Source organism: Plasmodium relictum, assembly GCF_900005765.1.
Source record: "Plasmodium relictum strain SGS1 genome assembly, chromosome: 4".
Taxonomy (NCBI): domain Eukaryota; phylum Apicomplexa; class Aconoidasida; order Haemosporida; family Plasmodiidae; genus Plasmodium; species Plasmodium relictum.
In genome coordinates this window covers 177,939-195,625 of record NC_041682.1, presented here as the reverse complement: position 1 = coordinate 195,625, position 17,687 = coordinate 177,939, and the positions used below count along the sequence as shown (strand labels likewise).

General features: G+C 19.0%; 5 protein-coding genes across 5 annotated transcripts; 3 read left to right on the top strand and 2 right to left on the bottom strand.

Annotated features, from left to right (window-relative positions):
• Window positions 1-66: 66 nt before the first annotated feature.
• On the top strand, window positions 67-3,319 carry PRELSG_0405200 (conserved Plasmodium membrane protein, unknown function; the record flags this gene model as incomplete). The annotated part of the gene is made up of 2 exons (XM_028680189.1): window positions 67-202; window positions 297-3,319. 2 exons carry the CDS (start codon window positions 67-69, stop codon window positions 3,317-3,319), a joined length of 3,159 nt encoding a protein of 1,052 aa, XP_028531711.1.
• Window positions 3,320-4,190: 871 nt separating this feature from the next.
• RON6 (rhoptry neck protein 6, putative) lies at window positions 4,191-8,291 on the top strand (the record flags this gene model as incomplete). The annotated part of the gene is made up of 15 exons (XM_028680188.1): window positions 4,191-4,251; window positions 4,462-5,954; window positions 6,062-6,214; window positions 6,319-6,426; window positions 6,593-6,662; window positions 6,731-6,771; window positions 6,921-6,960; window positions 7,044-7,082; window positions 7,147-7,199; window positions 7,285-7,362; window positions 7,444-7,506; window positions 7,619-7,657; window positions 7,781-7,839; window positions 7,919-8,021; window positions 8,103-8,291. 15 exons carry the CDS (start codon window positions 4,191-4,193, stop codon window positions 8,289-8,291), a joined length of 2,589 nt encoding a protein of 862 aa, XP_028531710.1.
• Window positions 8,292-8,957: 666 nt separating this feature from the next.
• On the bottom strand, window positions 8,958-11,135 carry PRELSG_0405000 (acyl-CoA synthetase, putative; the record flags this gene model as incomplete). Its single annotated transcript, XM_028680187.1, has 1 exon — window positions 8,958-11,135. The coding sequence occupies one exon, from the start codon at window positions 11,133-11,135 to the stop codon at window positions 8,958-8,960; it is 2,178 nt and encodes a 725-aa protein (XP_028531709.1).
• A 2,140-nt stretch (window positions 11,136-13,275) lies between these two features.
• Window positions 13,276-15,075, bottom strand: PRELSG_0404900 (RING zinc finger protein, putative; the record flags this gene model as incomplete). The annotated part of the gene is made up of 7 exons (XM_028680186.1): window positions 13,276-13,334; window positions 13,476-13,527; window positions 13,609-13,684; window positions 13,795-14,181; window positions 14,396-14,625; window positions 14,722-14,760; window positions 15,016-15,075. 7 exons carry the CDS (start codon window positions 15,073-15,075, stop codon window positions 13,276-13,278), a joined length of 903 nt encoding a protein of 300 aa, XP_028531708.1.
• A 1,725-nt stretch (window positions 15,076-16,800) lies between these two features.
• Window positions 16,801-17,511, top strand: PRELSG_0404800 (conserved Plasmodium protein, unknown function; the record flags this gene model as incomplete). Its single annotated transcript, XM_028680185.1, has 1 exon — window positions 16,801-17,511. One exon carries the CDS (start codon window positions 16,801-16,803, stop codon window positions 17,509-17,511), a length of 711 nt encoding a protein of 236 aa, XP_028531707.1.
• Between the last annotated feature and the right edge of the window lie 176 nt (window positions 17,512-17,687).

Below are 17,687 nucleotides of genomic sequence, written 5' to 3'. Positions count from 1 at the left end.
TTTAAAAAATTTAAGATCATTTTATAATATTAATTATAATAAATGTGAAGAGCTTAATTAAGTATAATGAATGCTTTCAAAAATTTTAAATCATTTTTATTAGTTATTTGCTTGTTTCTATCGTTTGCTTTATTTTACATATCTTATTTTTATTTTATCAATGGAGTTTTTAATCCAGCAGTTAGATTGGTTTTCCTTGGAAGTAAGAAAAAAAAAAAATGATATATATAATGTAATATTATTTTTATTTTTTTAAACATAATTATTATTATTGTATAATTTTTTTTTCTCTTAAGGCCAAATTTCCGATCGTGATATAGTTTATGAAAATTCTATAATTCAATCAATTAGGTTTTTATTTTTTAAAAAAAGTTATTTCAATATGTCCATATTACTTCTATTTTCAATTATTATACCTATATTAAAACTTATTATGGTTAGTGATAATTTTTATAGTATTATTAAATTATATATTTTAAAAATAAATAATAAAGAAACAAATGACATAAATCTTATTAATATAATGAATGAAAATAACACACTAATATTAAAAAAATTTAGAATTTTGAGTTCAATATCTAGGTTTCAATTTGTAGATGTTTTAATATCAGTATTCATTGTATCATCACTAAATTTTTATTTGATAGATGCGGAAATGCTACATGGAGGATATCAATTTCTAAATTATTGTATTTTATCGACTATATCATCTTTCTTTTTATTAATGTTTGCTTCAATTAAAATTCAATTATATAAAAAGGAAAATATAAAAATCTATCCTCTTCTTCCTGAAAAATATTTAAATTCAAATAGATCTAATTCTATGTTGTGTCTCACTAAAATGGAGTGTTGTAAAAAAATTAGTAAAATAAATAATGATAGTGATATTCATGATTGCATAAAAAATGATAAAAATGGAAGCAATTTAAAAAATAAGGAGGAAGGGGAAGATTTAACAAATGAAAACATTATTGAATATTCATTGCTAAAAAATGCAAATGGTATTCATAATGGAAATAATAGAATCAATGATAAGGAAGAAATAAATAGTACATTAAATGAATTTAATAATACTGATAGGAATTTTATTGAAGATGAAAAAAATGAAAACCAGTTTCTTTACTATGATAAATTGCAAAATTTAAATAGTATAAATTATGTATATAAATTAATAAAAAATAATGATGCTTACATTTATTTAAAAAAGAAAAAATTTAATTCTTTATTGAAATCAAATTTCAGCACAAATGGTTTTAATATCCTAAAATTGCTATATGCACTTTTTTTATGTTTTTATTTAAATTTTTGTATTTATTTGATAATAAATGAAAGGTCTAAAATTTTTGGAATATATACATATTTAAGTTATTTTAATTTTAACATTGATGGGATTTTAATTGACTATAATGATATGTTAAATACATTAAAAATTAAGATAGACAAAAATTATATTTATACTTTTTTTATGATACTTCCATTCATTTTTCCTATATTAATTTGCTTTTTCTTTTTTTTGAGTGTATTGTTTTTGAATATATATTATATTAATTTCTCAAATTTTTATAAAAAAGTTTCTCCAATGAATAATGAATTAGTTTTTGATCCAGAGATAGGAGAAAATCAGAAAGTAGCAGTTTCAGAAAAATATAACTATTTATATATTAAAAAAGAAATAGAAAAAAATGATAGATTATCAAATACATCTGATGATTTATCTTCACCTAATGATAGTAGTACCATTCCTAGTAGTAAAAGTGAAGATATAAATACTAATTTTATTTATGGAAGAGTTCTGAATATATACTTTTCTTTATCAGTTTTCTTTTGCTCTGTGTATTCTTTTTTTCTACACTTTTCACTTGGAGAAATCATAACAATATCTATATTAACATTTTATCAAATTGTTAAACGCACAAAAAATTTGAATATTATTACATTATATAAGAGTAACAAAGTAAAATTTTGTAAATTATGGATATTTTTAATATATGGTATTCTTTGTTTTTCAATGTATTTATATGTGAGACAATGGAAAAAATACTTAAATAAGTTAAGAAAAACTAAAAAGAAGATATTATTATTTGAGAAAAATAGATATAGTGAAATAGTTGATTTTAATATTCAGAAAAATGAAAATTGTGATATTCCCATTTATTCTTTTTTTTTCAAAAGTATATTTAAAAGAAAAGTATATAGTAAAAGTTTAAATAAGCAAAAAGAACATACAAATACTATGTGTTTGAACAATAGAGAGTTTAATGAAATAGATGAGAGGTATGATAATACTGTGGAAGATAATGAGGAACATACAGATTTAGATTCAATTGGTAATAAAAGAAACTTATGTAATGAAAACAAAAAAGAATTATTTATAAGCCCTTTATCTGATAACAATGAAATTCTTAATAGTTCACAAAAAAAAAAATATGAAGAGAGTAACCTTAATAATTTTAAGAGTAAAAATCTTATGTATTTTAAAAGTATTATGCCCATTAAATCAATTTTATTGTTAAATCTAGAAAAAAGAAGGAAAAAAAATAAGAGAGATAGATTATCAAAAATATTAATATTAGTACATTTGCTTTTATTCATTTTTGTTTTATTATTATCTTTAGTGGCTTTTATTAAAAAAGAAGACGTTCTTAAATTTAAAATATATTCAATTAATAAAAAATTGAATAATTTTTTTAAATCATCTAAATTCCATTCCTTAGTTCCCGCTAGTATAGGAAAATGTAAAACTAAGAAGTATATTGCTAAATCACCATGTTTTAATATTGGAACTGTATATCATGAACAAAAAACTTTTTATCATGCTACTCTTTTCTATTTAGAAGATATAAATTCAATAAATATAAGAAATTTGAATTTTTATTATGATAAAGGAGTATATTATTTATTAATAGATGGATATTTTAAGCATATTTATGGCCCACTTTTTTTAAAATTATGTTTAGGTTCAAATTTTTGCCCTATTAGAACATATACTTCCTTATTAGGAAATATGCCAAATTTTTCAATTACCTTAACGGCAAAATGCGATGATAAACACCCACCAAATTATATAAGTAAACTTTTTATTAATAATTTGAAAATTACAAAGATTGAAATTGTAAAAGATTCAGGTTTAATTGATAATATTGATATAAAATTAGATAATGTGGAGAAGCTTATCCGAAATAAAATTAATTCTATGTTAGCTAAAAAAAAAAAGATTATAAAATGGAGAAATCGTAAATATCATCTTGAGGGTTTTATAAATTATTTGATAACAAGTAATGTATTATCTAGTTTTTCTTGCGAGCCTTTATATAATTAAATAATATATATATATATATTATAATTATTTTTTAGAATATTTATTAAAGCACATATATATATTTTTTTAATGTTAAATTTTTTGTTTTATCTGATTTATTTATTTTGTTATGCTATTTTGACACATTAACATTTTAAAAATAGAAATAATTTTTTATAATTTGTTGTTAATTATTTTTGTAATAATATTCTGAACTTTTTATTTATCTTTATGTGGTTACTATTTAAGTGATTTTTTTTTTTTTTTTTTATTTTATTTAATATTTAATTTTTTAAATTTATCATATCATTGGCTTTTCATATTAATTTGAAAGATATTTTTTTTTGGGTTTTTTTTTTATTTTTTTTTTTTGTTTTTGTTCTTGAATAATTTATTCATATTTATTTAAAAAAAAAAGTATGAAATGATTTTGAAATAAAATGCACTATTAATGCATAGAAATTTTTTATTTTTCACGTCTTTTTTTTTTTTTTTTTATAATTTTTTAATGTGTAATATTTCTCATTTTTATCTATTATTCATTTTTTTTTTTTTTAATAATTCATATTTTTTTATAATACACTTTAATAATAAAAAGAAATAGATTCAGATACATATGCTTGAAGTTCTTTTGAATATATAAGATAAAAAAAAAAAAATAGAATTAGATAAAGTATTCTTTTAATTTCATTTTTTTATCCTATCGTTTTACAACAGAATTCATCTATATAATAAAATATATAAACAAAAAATGAAAGTTTAAAATATTACATATTTCTTAGTAATAAATAATGATGCTTTTAATAAAAAAAATATAACTAAGATATATTATTTTATTTTGAGTATTTTTATTCATCTAATGAGGCAATGCTTTAATATCCTTTTTCTAAAAATGTATTACTTTTTTTTTCTGTTTTTAGTCTTATTTACAAAAGGATTTTTAAGAAATAAAGGTAAAAATTAATTTAAAAAAACAAAAATAATAATATTAATAGTACAATAAAACACAAAAAAATAAATTATATATTTGTTGGTACATTATTATACTGTCTCTTAATTTTGATCTTTTATTAAAAAAATTTTAAATAGATTATATCAATTTGAATAATTTTTATTTATATAATATCATTATTATAATTTTTTTTTTTTTTTTTTAAATTAAGAATATACCAAATTAATTGAAAATTCTAATTTTGATTCATTAGAAATCAATAAAGAAAAAAGTGAGGGCAAGTGGAATGATCCATCTTTTATGCCTATAAAAAATGATATAGGTGTAAATTATGATATATTTAATAACGAAAAAAGTCTTTATAATACTAAAAAAATAAAAAATTTCCATATAAATGATAGAAAAAAGATAAGCTTTTATGAAAATTGTACTATTAATAGTTGTGTAAAAGCTGAAAACAAGGATGGTGATATAGCACATGAGAATGAAATTAATATTTTAATTAAAAAGAATGATAAAACTAAGGAAGAAAAAGATGGAAAACAGGAAAAAGAGAAAAAATATGACGTTTATAACAAAAAAGAAAAAGGTGGGGAAGAGAAAGAAGGCATAAAAGATAAGGAAGAAGAAGAAAAAGACGAAGAAGAAAAAGAAGACGAAGAAGAAAAAGAAGACGAAGAAGAAAAAGAAGACGAAGAAGAGAAAGAAGAAGAAGAAGAAGAAAAAGATGAAGATGAACAAGATGAATATGAAAAAAAGAAAGAAGAAAAAAAAAATGGAAAAGGAGAAGAAAAAGAAAAAAGAGATGATAAAAGTGAGGATAAAAAAAAAGATATGAAAAAGGAGAAAGAGAAAGAGAAAGAGAAAGAGAAAGAAAATGAAGATAAGAAAGAAGATGAAAAAGATAAAAATGAAATTAAAGATATAACAAAGGATATAGAAAAAGAGAAGGAACAACAAAAAGATGAAAAAAATAAAGAAAATAATAAAGATACAAAAGAAAAAAAAGATGAAAAAGATAAAGAAAATAATAAAGATACAAAAGAAAAAAAAGATAAAGAAAATAAAGAAATTAATAAAGATATAAAAGAAAAAAAAGATGAAAAAGATAAAGAAAATAATAAAGATACAAAAGAAGAAAAAGATAAAGAAAATAATAAAGATATAAAAGAAAAAAAAGATGAAACAATTAAAGAAATTAATAAAGATATAAAAGAAAAAAAAGATGAAACAATTAAAGAAAATAGTAAAGATACAAAAGAAGAAGAAAAAGAACAAAACAAGGTAGAAAAGGATGAAGAGAAAGAGGATGAGGTAAGACAAGAAAGGGAAGAAAGAGAGGAAAGAGAAGAAAAAGAAAAAGAAGAACTAGAAAAAGAAGAACAAGAAGAAGATGCAGATGATGAGGAAAGAGAAGAAGAAGATGAGGAGGAAGAAAAAGAGGAAAAGCACAAGAAAAAAAAAGACACTGAAAAAAATAATGAAAACAATAAAATGGAAAAGGTGAACGAAGATATAACAGTAACAAAATCATATTTAGATATAAATGGAAATAATCAAATTAAAGATAATTTAAAAATTGAACAAATTGAATTAAAAAATGAAAATAAAATAATGAACAATGAAAAAGACAAAGAAAACATTCACAAGAATAAAGATGAAATCAAAGATACCACATCTCCATTAATTTCAGAACAATCTCAGGTAAAAATTTTTTTTTAAGAATATTTTAATTTTTATAAAAGAAAAATAAAATAAATAAAATTAGTTTATTACGTATTTTTATTTTTTCTTTATTTCCATTTGATTAGAATAATATGAAGAAAGAAAAATCTAAAAAAAAAAGAAATTATGAATCTAATATGTTTACTATAGATAAAAAGATGCAAAGGAACCTAAAGAATGTAGATAAAATATTAAGGGATCTCAATTCTAAATTGAATTATCACAAAGATTTAAAGAATGTTAGAAATAAAAAGAAGATAACATATATATATATATATATATATATATATATATATATATATATATATATAACTATATATTATTATGTTGTATTAATTTTTAGAGAGAGTTAAAATTAAAATTTGAGGCAATGAGTAGAATAAAACAGTATAATATGTTTATCGATCTCATAAGGAAATCAGTAGAAATTTTGACTTTTAGATTAATGAAAGTAATACAAACATCATATATTTTTATAAAATTTTTTTAATATACATATATATACAATCACAATACGCATGGAGAAATCACTTTAATTTCATATTTTTTTGGTTGTGTTATATACATTTTTTTCTTCTGAATAATATATTCTTTGGTGTATTTATTTTAAATTATAGATTAATGAAGATTTAAGTAAATTAAAAGAGTCATCAGAAATTGCATTACAAAAATATATAAATGAAAAAAGTAAATAATATAATTTTAACATAAAAAGATTTAATTTATAATGTCGTTTATTTTTTTTTTTTTCACAGGTGGTGATTTAATAAAAGTTTCTGATTTGCCTAAATATGACGTAATTTAATAAATATTATGAATTATGTGAATCTACATAAATATATTAAAAAAAGATATAAATATATTTTATAGAAAAATTAGATCTTAAATTGTTCAGTGTATTAGCATATATATATAATAATAATAATTTTTTTTTTAACATTTTAGAGATTTGAAGAGGAAAAGATAATTAAGAGAAATAAAACGAGTATAAAATGATAAAAAAAATATGTATATATATATATTTAGCTTTATTATATACATTTTTTTTAAAATTTTTGTCATATTTAGATGGGAATGAATCAAAAGGGCATTTATTTTGTCCAATAAGTAAGTTTAAAAAAAAATCAGGTTAAGAAAAAAAAAATTAATTTGAAATTTTTAATTTTTTTAGATTGTGACAAAGAATCATGTAGTAACAAGCCAGATCATCCAACTCAATGCTATGTAGAAACATTTTTATAATAATAATTTAAAGTTATATATATTTATATATATTTATTTATTTATTTTTATTTTTCGGCATATATAGAAATTGGAGCAATCAGGAAGTCAAATCAATAGGATATGTGAACCTTTTATTAATAAGCATAATGCAACTTGCAGAAAAGTTAATTTTTTTTTTCTTTTTTTTCTATTAAGGTTTATAATAAGTATAGTAATATTTGTCTTTCTTTTTTTTTTATTATAGGACTTTAATCGTTGTGCAATAGCAGCACCAGAACGAAATGGAATATATTCCGTATTTATAACTGTATTTTTAATAAAATTAAATAAATCAAGATAAAAAAAAAAAATAATAAATATATATAAATATAATTGACATTAAATGGAAATTAATAATAATAAAAAAAAATTTTTTTTAGGATGAACACCAGGATATACCTCAGTTCATAACTGTCAAAGTACATAAATGTTTTAGTTTTTAAAATATATAATAAAATATATTAACAGAAAATATTTTATTTTTTCACATCTTATACATACTTTATATATATATATATATATATTATTTACTTTTTTATTAGGGTTATAATTTACATGAGTGCTTACAATTTTTAGTAGTAAATAAAAATTCTACTTGCTTGTAATAAATTAAAATTATTATAAAATTTTTTTTTTAATAATAGTTATCTTTTATTTTTTATTTTATTTTTTTCTTTTAGACCCGAATTTATTGAAAGAAATATAATGGAATCAAGTGAAATTTTAATGGAACCTGTTTCAACTAAGCTTTTGAAGGATGAAATTATATTTGAAAATATTAAGGTTAAAAAAAAAAAAAAAAAAGAAAAAAAAAAAAATTTACTTGACATATCAAATTTTTATTTTATTTTAATTTTGGTATAGATAAATAAGGAAGGAGAATATAACATATGCTTAGCACAGTTTTATCACTCAGAAGAAGATTTATTAACAGAAAATACCTCAAATAAGAATAAGAAAAAAAAAAAAAATGAAATAAAAATTTTAGCTGTAGACACCATCGGTACCTTATATGTTTTACCTTTTCCATCAAAAAAAAAAACAAAGGAATAAAATATATGTATATATATTACATATGTATACAACTTTAGCATTTTAATTTTAATTTTTTAGTTTTTTTTTAATTTTTATTTTGATGGTTATTCTTTTTTTTTTTCTTTTTTCTTTTTTCTTTTTTCTTTTTTCTTTTTCATTTCTTTTGCCTTTATTAAAAATTATTATTGGTAAATTTTGTTTTTATTTAAATATATATAATAATTATTTTGATAGAACTGTAAAAAATTTTCAATAGAGTTTTAAAATCTTATTTTCTTACAATTTTAAATGTGAAGTTCGACAAAAAAATTAAAAAGGTGCTCGTTATAATATCTCTTTAAAAAATTAATTTTTTTTTTTTTAAAAACTAAAGCAAATATTAAAACATTACTAAATATATTTTAGTATTATATATGCATCATTATATAATACTAATTATTTACGGCATAAAGACTCATAAAAAACAAAAAAAAAAATAAAATAAAAATAAAAATTAAAATAAAAAATTAAAATTAAAATAATAATTAATTCTATTAAAATAATATAAATTGTATAAAATAGCATATTTACATACAATCTCTTTTAAAATATATATACATACGCAATCATTATCTTATTAATTTCCTGTAAATTCTTTTTGATTTTTCTTCACTTATTTTAATTTATTTTTTTTATATTTTTATTTTATATTTTGACTGTTTCTACCTTTGAATTAAAGTGATATTCTTTAGCCTTTTCAATGAAAAATGAATAATCTTTGAATACACTGAATCTCTTTACTTTAAATGTAGGAGTTAAATAATTATCAGTATTCCAAGTTTTTACAGTTAAATAAATAGTACTGATTAAATTATATCTATTTAAGTTAGTTTTTTTATAAACTTCATGCATTTTTGTCCTTACATAATTTAAATAAATGTCTGAGTTTATCATGTCGTCATCTAGTAACGTTAAAAATTCTTTTTCAGAAATACCTTGGTTAGTTAAAATATCATCTTCTAATAAACTTTTGGTAAATATATCTTTATCTATCGAAACAATAGCTATCGGCCCATCTAAATCTTCATCTCCATATACAACACAAAAATTAATAAAAGGAACTTCAGAATAAAGATTATTTAACATTTCTGTTTCTATATACTCACCTTGAGATAACTTAACTAATCCCTTTGATCTATCTAAAAATGTAAGAGATCCATTTTCATTAATTTGAACTATATCACCAGTTTTATAAAATCCATCTTCTGTGAAAGCATTTTTTGTTTGATCTTCTCTTAAAAAATAACCGTTAAATAATTGATCACTTTTAATTAATAATTCCCCTTTTGGTATTTTATCATTAGTTTTATAGGTTTCCCATGATGCTAATTTAAATAAAGTATTATTAGAAATAGGACCACCTATACTATTATAACTCATATCTCTTTTATGTTGTAAAAATATAGGACCAGTTGTTTCAGTTAGTCCATATCCTTGATAAATTTTTGCATCTAACAAAATGCGTAATTCTTTTTCTATTTTAGGAGATAATCTACCACCTCCATTTATCATAAATGTTAAGTTGGGATTGATTCTCTTCTTGATTTTTTTTGAAACACGAGTAATAGATTCAATGAATCTACTAAATTTCCCATTATTATTGTATCTACGTATTTTTAAAATCTGCCCTACAAAAAAGCGCTTTACTTTTGGCAACTTATTTATCTCTGTCATAATATTAGTATATAATTTGCTAAAAACTTTAGGTACACCAGTTAAAAAACTTGATTTTGCTTCTGCTAGATCCTTTATAAAATAATTAATTTCTTTACTCCATACATGCACTTCTAATCCCTTTAATAAACAAAGTAATACATTAATTCTTTCATAAATATGAGAAAGGGGCAAGTAAGAAAGATGCTTCACGACGCCATGTGCAAACAAGCTAAAATCATATAGTGGAACTATAGTATAATAAAAATTTTTATTAGATAACATAACTCCTTTGGGTTTTCCTGAAGTACCGGAAGTGTATACTATACTAGAAATAAAATCTTTATTTTTATTTTGTATAGTAACAGTTTCTACATCAATATTTATTAAATCTTCAAATTTTATTATTTTAATTCCTGACATATCAGCTATTTCTTTTAATTCATTAAATTTTTTTAATTTTTCTTGTTCATTTTCACAAACTTCATCAACCTCGTGATTATCTTCTTCTTTTTTATCATTACTTTCATTTGAAGATTTCACATGATCTAATATTATAAGATATTTTAAATCTGGTAAGTCATCTCTACGAGCTAATAGCTTTTCAACTAAATTAAGGTCTATACATAGCCATTCCAACTTTGATTGACTCAAAATTTCAACAATTTCATCAACACTAAATTTAGAATGCATTACTATAGTTGTAACACCACTTATCATTGCTGCTAAATCTGCAGTTATCCAATTGGCAGAATTACTTCCATATATTCCTAATAGCCTAAACTTACCATTATTTTGTTTTTCTTCATCAAATGATTTAACAGGTACTCCTCCTTCAAAATTATTAAGAGAATGACTAAATCCTAAAATTCTATTAAAAAGTGCATCATATGTTAAGAAATACTTAGGTTTTCCACATTCATATTCTATAATAGCTTGCTTTTTATTATTAAATTTATTTTTCTTCAAAATTAACTCAAATATATGCGTATACGTATAATTTATGGCAGGCTTATTATCATAATCTATTTTATGATAGATGCATATTTCTTCATCTGTACATGATTTAGCATATACTTCACTATATGATCCTCCTGTCAGATTCTTTGAATAATAATGTGGTGTTTCAAATAAATAAAAAAATAAAACAAAAAGATTAAAAATAAACATTTTTAATATTTTATGCAATTTTTTTTTTTAAATTAAAAAATTTATTTTTTTTTTTTTTTGTAAAAAGTAACAGCTATTTTAATTTTATAATTAAAATTTTTTTATTTAAATAAAAGATTAAGAAAAGAAAAAATGATTTTTTATAAAAAAGTGAATCTAAAAAATTCTATTTTTTTTTTTTTTTTCTTAAAGCATAAAGCACTTGTAAAAAATTAGCACATGCTATATTTAGAATACATTATAATATAAATATAGCAAATGATTAATTTATTTTATTTTTTTCTGCATTAACTTAAAATATGAATTTTTTTTTTAATTTTTTTTCTGAATATTATGTTTTTCTATTTATTTTTTTTTTTTTACGTTAACTTTATTTTTCATATATATCTTTTATTTATGTTTTTATTTTTTTTTTATTCATTTTGATTTTTTTTTTTTATTTATTTTCCTTTCATATATCTTTCTTTTTCATTATATTTTTCTTTTTCCTTTTCTTTTTCTTTTTCTTTTTCTTTTTCTTTTTCCTTTTCTTTTTCTCTTTTTCTTTTTCTTTTTCTTTTTCTCTTTCTGCTTTTCTTTTCTCTTTTTTCTTTTCCGCTTTCTGTTTTTCTTTTTTTATTTTTTTTTTTCTCCCTTTCTTTTTTAATATTATTGTAAAAAAAATGAATACAATAAAGAAAAAATTTTCTTTTTAACTATAATTTTTAGAAATAAAAGAAATAATTGATAAGTGTTTCTTTTTGGTAACGGAATTTATTTTAATTATATAGTTTATAAATATATATTCCGACATGCACTATTTAGTAAACCTAAAATATAAAAAAAGGTTTATAAATTTTTATATGTTCCTATGCAATAAAAAGTAAGATATTTTTGTGATAAAAAAGAAAATTAAAATGTTGTATTAATTTTTTCTACAATGTTTCTAATTATGTGGCCCATTATATGAAATACTTAAAATAAGTTAAGGAAACAAAAATAGCATGCAAATGTTATTAAAATATATATTATATAAAAATTTGTATAGTAAAAAAATTTACGGTAAAAAAAAAAGATACAATTTAAAATTAAATTAGAAAATATTCCATGAAAAATTAATTCAAACATTGTAGAAAAAGTACAAATAAGAAAAGTATGTTTACAGAAGCCATAAATATTAAAATACTTATTGATATCGATTTAAACACTTCAATATAAAAAGTTCATGTAAATTAAAAGACAGTGCATAAACACTTGAAATTATAAAATGAATATTATGTATAAAAATAACTTATATATATATTAATAATACAAAATGTATTAAAACGTTTTACGCTAGCAACAAGCGAACTTTTTCTGATAATTTTATTATATATAGTTATTCATATTATAAATATATGTGTTGTAAATAACATAACGAAAATTAATTAAAATAAACACTTTAATGTTGCATTTTTTTTTTTTTTTTGGTCTTTTAATGGAAAACTGCTTTCTCATTAATATTGAAAAAAATCTATATTTTACTAAAAAATATTTTTTTTAATTCTATTTTTTTTTCATTCTTACCATATGACTCAAGTATTTTTTGAAAATTTGTCTTAACAAAAGATAAAAAAAGAAATATATAAAATTCAATTTCAAAAAATATACTCATATATTATCCCTTTTTGATATATATTTTGTGAAGTTCATAAAATTTTTTTTATATTTTATTGACATTTACTTTTAAAAAAGAAAGAATAAGTTTTTTTAGAAAAAATTTTTTAAATGTAAAAGTTTTTAAAAATTATTTACCAAAAAAAATATTCACAAAAATAAAAAAAAAAGGGGAAATAAGCATTCTATGTATTAAATTATATGTTGGTATATATATTTCATTAAAGATAATGCAAAATCTACATTATAAAGAAATTTTATAAAAGTTAATTCATTAGAGAGAAAAAAAATTAGCTATAAATAAATACAAATAAAAAGAATGCCAAGAAATAACAAAAAAAAAAAAAAATGATTGTAAAATAATGTTCTTAAATATACACTTTATATAAGTGGAGAATGTTGAAAATATTAAATATTCCTTTAAAAAAATCAGATAAAATCCAAAAAATAAAGTTATTTATATTCTTACTGAATATATATCTAAATAATAAAACTTCTTTTCATTTTATGTATTATTAGTAACTTTATTATTTTCAATAGAAATTTGTAGTAAACCTCTAACAGCTGTAAAATTTAATAATAAAAGTGATATGCAAAATGGGATATTGGTAATTTGTTTTATTTATTTTTTTTAATTATTTTATTATTATCATTAATAGAATTATACTATATTTTATATAAAAAATCGAAATATTTTCATTATACCTTGCCTACAAATAGGACATTTTGTATTTTGCATTCTAACAATGTTGGCGCACTTTAAAAAAATGAAAAAAAAGAAAAGAAAATTATAATAATGATACTAAAGAAATTTATATAAAGATAAAATACAAATTACCAAGTTACAGAGGCACATATGTCTACATGGTAAAATAGCTGTGTCTCTTTCTTCAGAAAGGCATATTACACATTCCCTTTTAAAATATTAAAATATATATATATATATATATATATATACTTGTATGTATCATTCTATATTTAAATATCAATGTAATTTTTTTTTTTAAATTATATTGTAATATACCTCCCTGATAAAAAATTGTTAACAGGATCAGTTTGTGCCTCATTAGATTTTTCTATACCAAATATTTCTTGAACTTCAAAACTTCTATTACCAAATTGTATTTTTTGTCTATAAAGAACAATTTTATATTTATCATTTCCATTATTATTTTCTTTTATTTCATTTTCTTGTATATAGGCAAAATTAAATTGTGCTTGAGGTATAGATGATCCTATAGATTTTAGAACAATTAAAATGGGTATAGTGTATTCATAACTTGGTTTACATTTTAAATCATTTATATCAATATTTTTCAAATCAATTCCTTCTTCTGGTTCACTTATATATACTTGATTTACTTCTTTAGGAAATATTTTTTTAATTGTTTTATATTTCGTTGGGGTATATCTATTAAACAGAATAACAAAAAAAAAAAAAAAACAATTAAATATATATTTAAAAAACATATAAATAAACATAATGATAGTTAAAAAAAGTGTAAAGAAATAAGAAAATAAAAATTTTTATTAAAAATAAGTATAAATATATATATAAATTATTTTAATAAATAATAAAAATAATATAAAGCATAAAAGTAAAAAATTATGTTTATAATTTATACGATGCTTCCTGTGTTTCGGAAATTTCTTCTTTGCAACAAAAATAAATAGACATTTCTACATCATATAGTGAATCAAAAATAAAATTTATTAAATAAACGTTATTTCCATTATTTACTAATTTTAATGTTTTTCTTCGTAAATTTATAGAATTTCGAACAACCGAGGTTTTCTGAATGTTTATATTTGGTCCTTGTGATATTAAATCACACAAGTTTTCATTTGCTGATCTCTAATAAGAAACATAATTTAAAAAAAACAAATTTAAATAAACCTATTCTTATATATAATAATTATTTTTTTTTTTAATTTATAATTATATTTTTACATTATTATAAGATGGGTTTAATGAAATAATTCGGGGATGCTTAAAAAAAAAAAAATTGTGAATTTGCAAAATGAAAATTATAAAACATTTTGAAAAATATATACAATTCTATATTTTTAAAAATATCACATATAAAAATAATTATCATGGTAAGATATTTCATTTATATCTCTGCTTCTTTTATACTCATTTTTAGATTAGTAAACTATATATATATATATATATATATATATATATATATATATATAATAAAAGTTATAAAGCATTGTTTCTTTCATTTTTTTAAAACCTTACAGGAGAATCATGAAAGGCATTATTTTGATTATTAGAAAGAGAAGAGCCAATTATTCCCATTATACATAATAAAAAACATATAACTAATAAAACATAAGTTATATATATATATTGTTATTTATGCACTTAAAGCATTCCTTGAGATAATGTAGTTACTTATGATGAAAGCAAAGTCGTTAAAAAGAAGAATAAAAAAAAGAAAGGTGAATTGAGTTTATATTTTTTAAAAAAAAAATTAAGTTAAAACTATGTAGTTTAATAAAAAAAAAAATTAAATTTTGATAAAAAAAAAGAAAAAGGAAAAAAGAAAAAAGAAAAAAAAAAAAAAAATTTAAATCTTTGTGCACATTAAAAAAAAAATATAATATGATAATAATAATAAAAAATGAAAAATGAAATAGATAACATTATTTTATTTTTAGATTTGTTAAACTTAGAATTTATTCTTTATTTAAGAGATTATGACTAAAAAGAACAAAATTTTTATAAAAACGTATAGTATAAATTTCAATAATTATAATTGTAATGAGCAAAATAAAGTTCTAATCAGAAAATGTTTTACTTACTAAAAAGAGAATTATTTTAAAATTTAAAGAATGTTAAAAAAATTTTATTTATTATTAGTTTTATCTATCTTTTTTAATATATATATAAACCATAAAATAGAATTATGTATATTTCTTGATTATAAAAAAAGATGTATTTTAAAAAGAAATAAAGGAGTATTTTTCAAAGCAAGTATGTCGTATTTAATTATATAAATATACAATAAAATTAATAATAATTTTTAAATTACTGAAAAAATTGTGCATTACTGAACAATATATTGTCTATTTAATTTTATATTTTATATATATATATATATTTTAAAAGTTGATATGCAAAAAATTTAATTATTGTAAATTGAAATATTATAACAAAAATGAAGTTTATTATTTTTCCTTTTTTTTTTAAATTAAGTATACTAAACGAAAAAACATAAACTGTATTTTTACTTATACACAGTTTTCATATTTTCTTTGCTATACACATGTATAGATGTATTTTTAATGTATAAAGAAAAAAAGACTTTAAGCTATATTTAAAGAATATTTGTAATTTTAGTTTTTATTATATGTAGGAATGTAAAGTATAATTAAAGTTTAAGTTCATTTCGCTTTGTAGAAAAAAAAAAAAAAAAATAAATAATTTACATTAAAAAATATGTACAATTCAGGTCATTAAAAAAAAAAAAGCTTGCTTATAATAAAAATACTAACGTGTAATAACGGTATAATATGAAATAATGGAAAATAATAGTATTTTTGTCTTCTTTTTTATTTTATGAGATTAATTGCGCGAAAAATATGTGTATGTTGTTAAATAAATTATTATAAAATTTTCAATATCAAACTTAATTGATATATATTGAAATCATAACATAATTAATATTGTTATATTATTTCATTTTTTATTCTTTTTTATTTCTGTATACAAAAGAAACTTATGATTGATATTTTAACATAAATGAAATTATAAATGTGTAAGTATATTTTCAATTAACAAAAATAATAGAGATTATTTTATTGTTACTTCTTAACAGAAATATTAGATATATAAATTAAAAATGTAAAAAATAAAAGATATTTTACTGTTTTTCAATATTTACTTTTCATTTTTTAGTATTACTTGATCTTTATTCCTTAATATTTTTTAATTATATTTTTCTTTTTCTTTTTTTTTTTGTTTTCAACAAGAATTAAATTAATTTTTGTATTTTCTTTTTCTTTTATTAATAATTATAAAATGAAAAAAAAAAGTATAAAAAAATTACGTTATCTTGATTCTAAAGGGAAACTATATTCCAATGGAATAAAAACTGAACCGAAATCAAAATATGACCAAATAGACTTTAGGAATAATTACAGTTTAATTGAAAATTATAGTGAATTGAAAAATTTATTAAAGCAAGCAGAAGAACAATATGATTTTTTAAAAAAAGAACTAAATTTATTACAACAAAAGAAAGATTTATTACAGTGGCATATTTGTAATAACATTAAAAAGTTAAGTATGAAAAGAAGTGAAAAACAATTTAAAGAAGAGACAAGGATCAAATTGGAAACAAAATTAAAATCATTAAAAGACAAAACAAGAATTTATAAATTTGAACATGATACATTAGAAGAAGAAGTCAGTAAAATGGAAGAGGAATTAGAGAAAAAAATGTACGTCAAGAATGACGTAGAAAACAAATTTAATGAATGGTTAAATAAAAAAGATGATTATTTGAAAGATCTTACCCAAGAAAGGATACAGGCTCTTAACGAAAGAAAAAGAAGACAAAATCAACTAAAAAAATTATTATTGGTTATGAAACAAGAAAATAATAAAAATTACAACATTAATTATCTTAAAAAATATGAAAGCAATTTAATGAATGAAATAAGTAGCTATAAAAATTATAATGATTTTGAAACAAAAATGGTTATGGATTTAATTAAAATGAATTCATAAAATGATTTAATATTTCTTCATATATATATATGTGTGTACATTTATTTTTTAATTAATAAATTATGCATAAATTTGTTTTTAATGGAAGGAATGATTAAAATAAAATGAAATAAAAAGAAAAAGAAAAAAATGTTTTATTTTTAATTCTTATAAATCATTCATTTGTTATATATGTG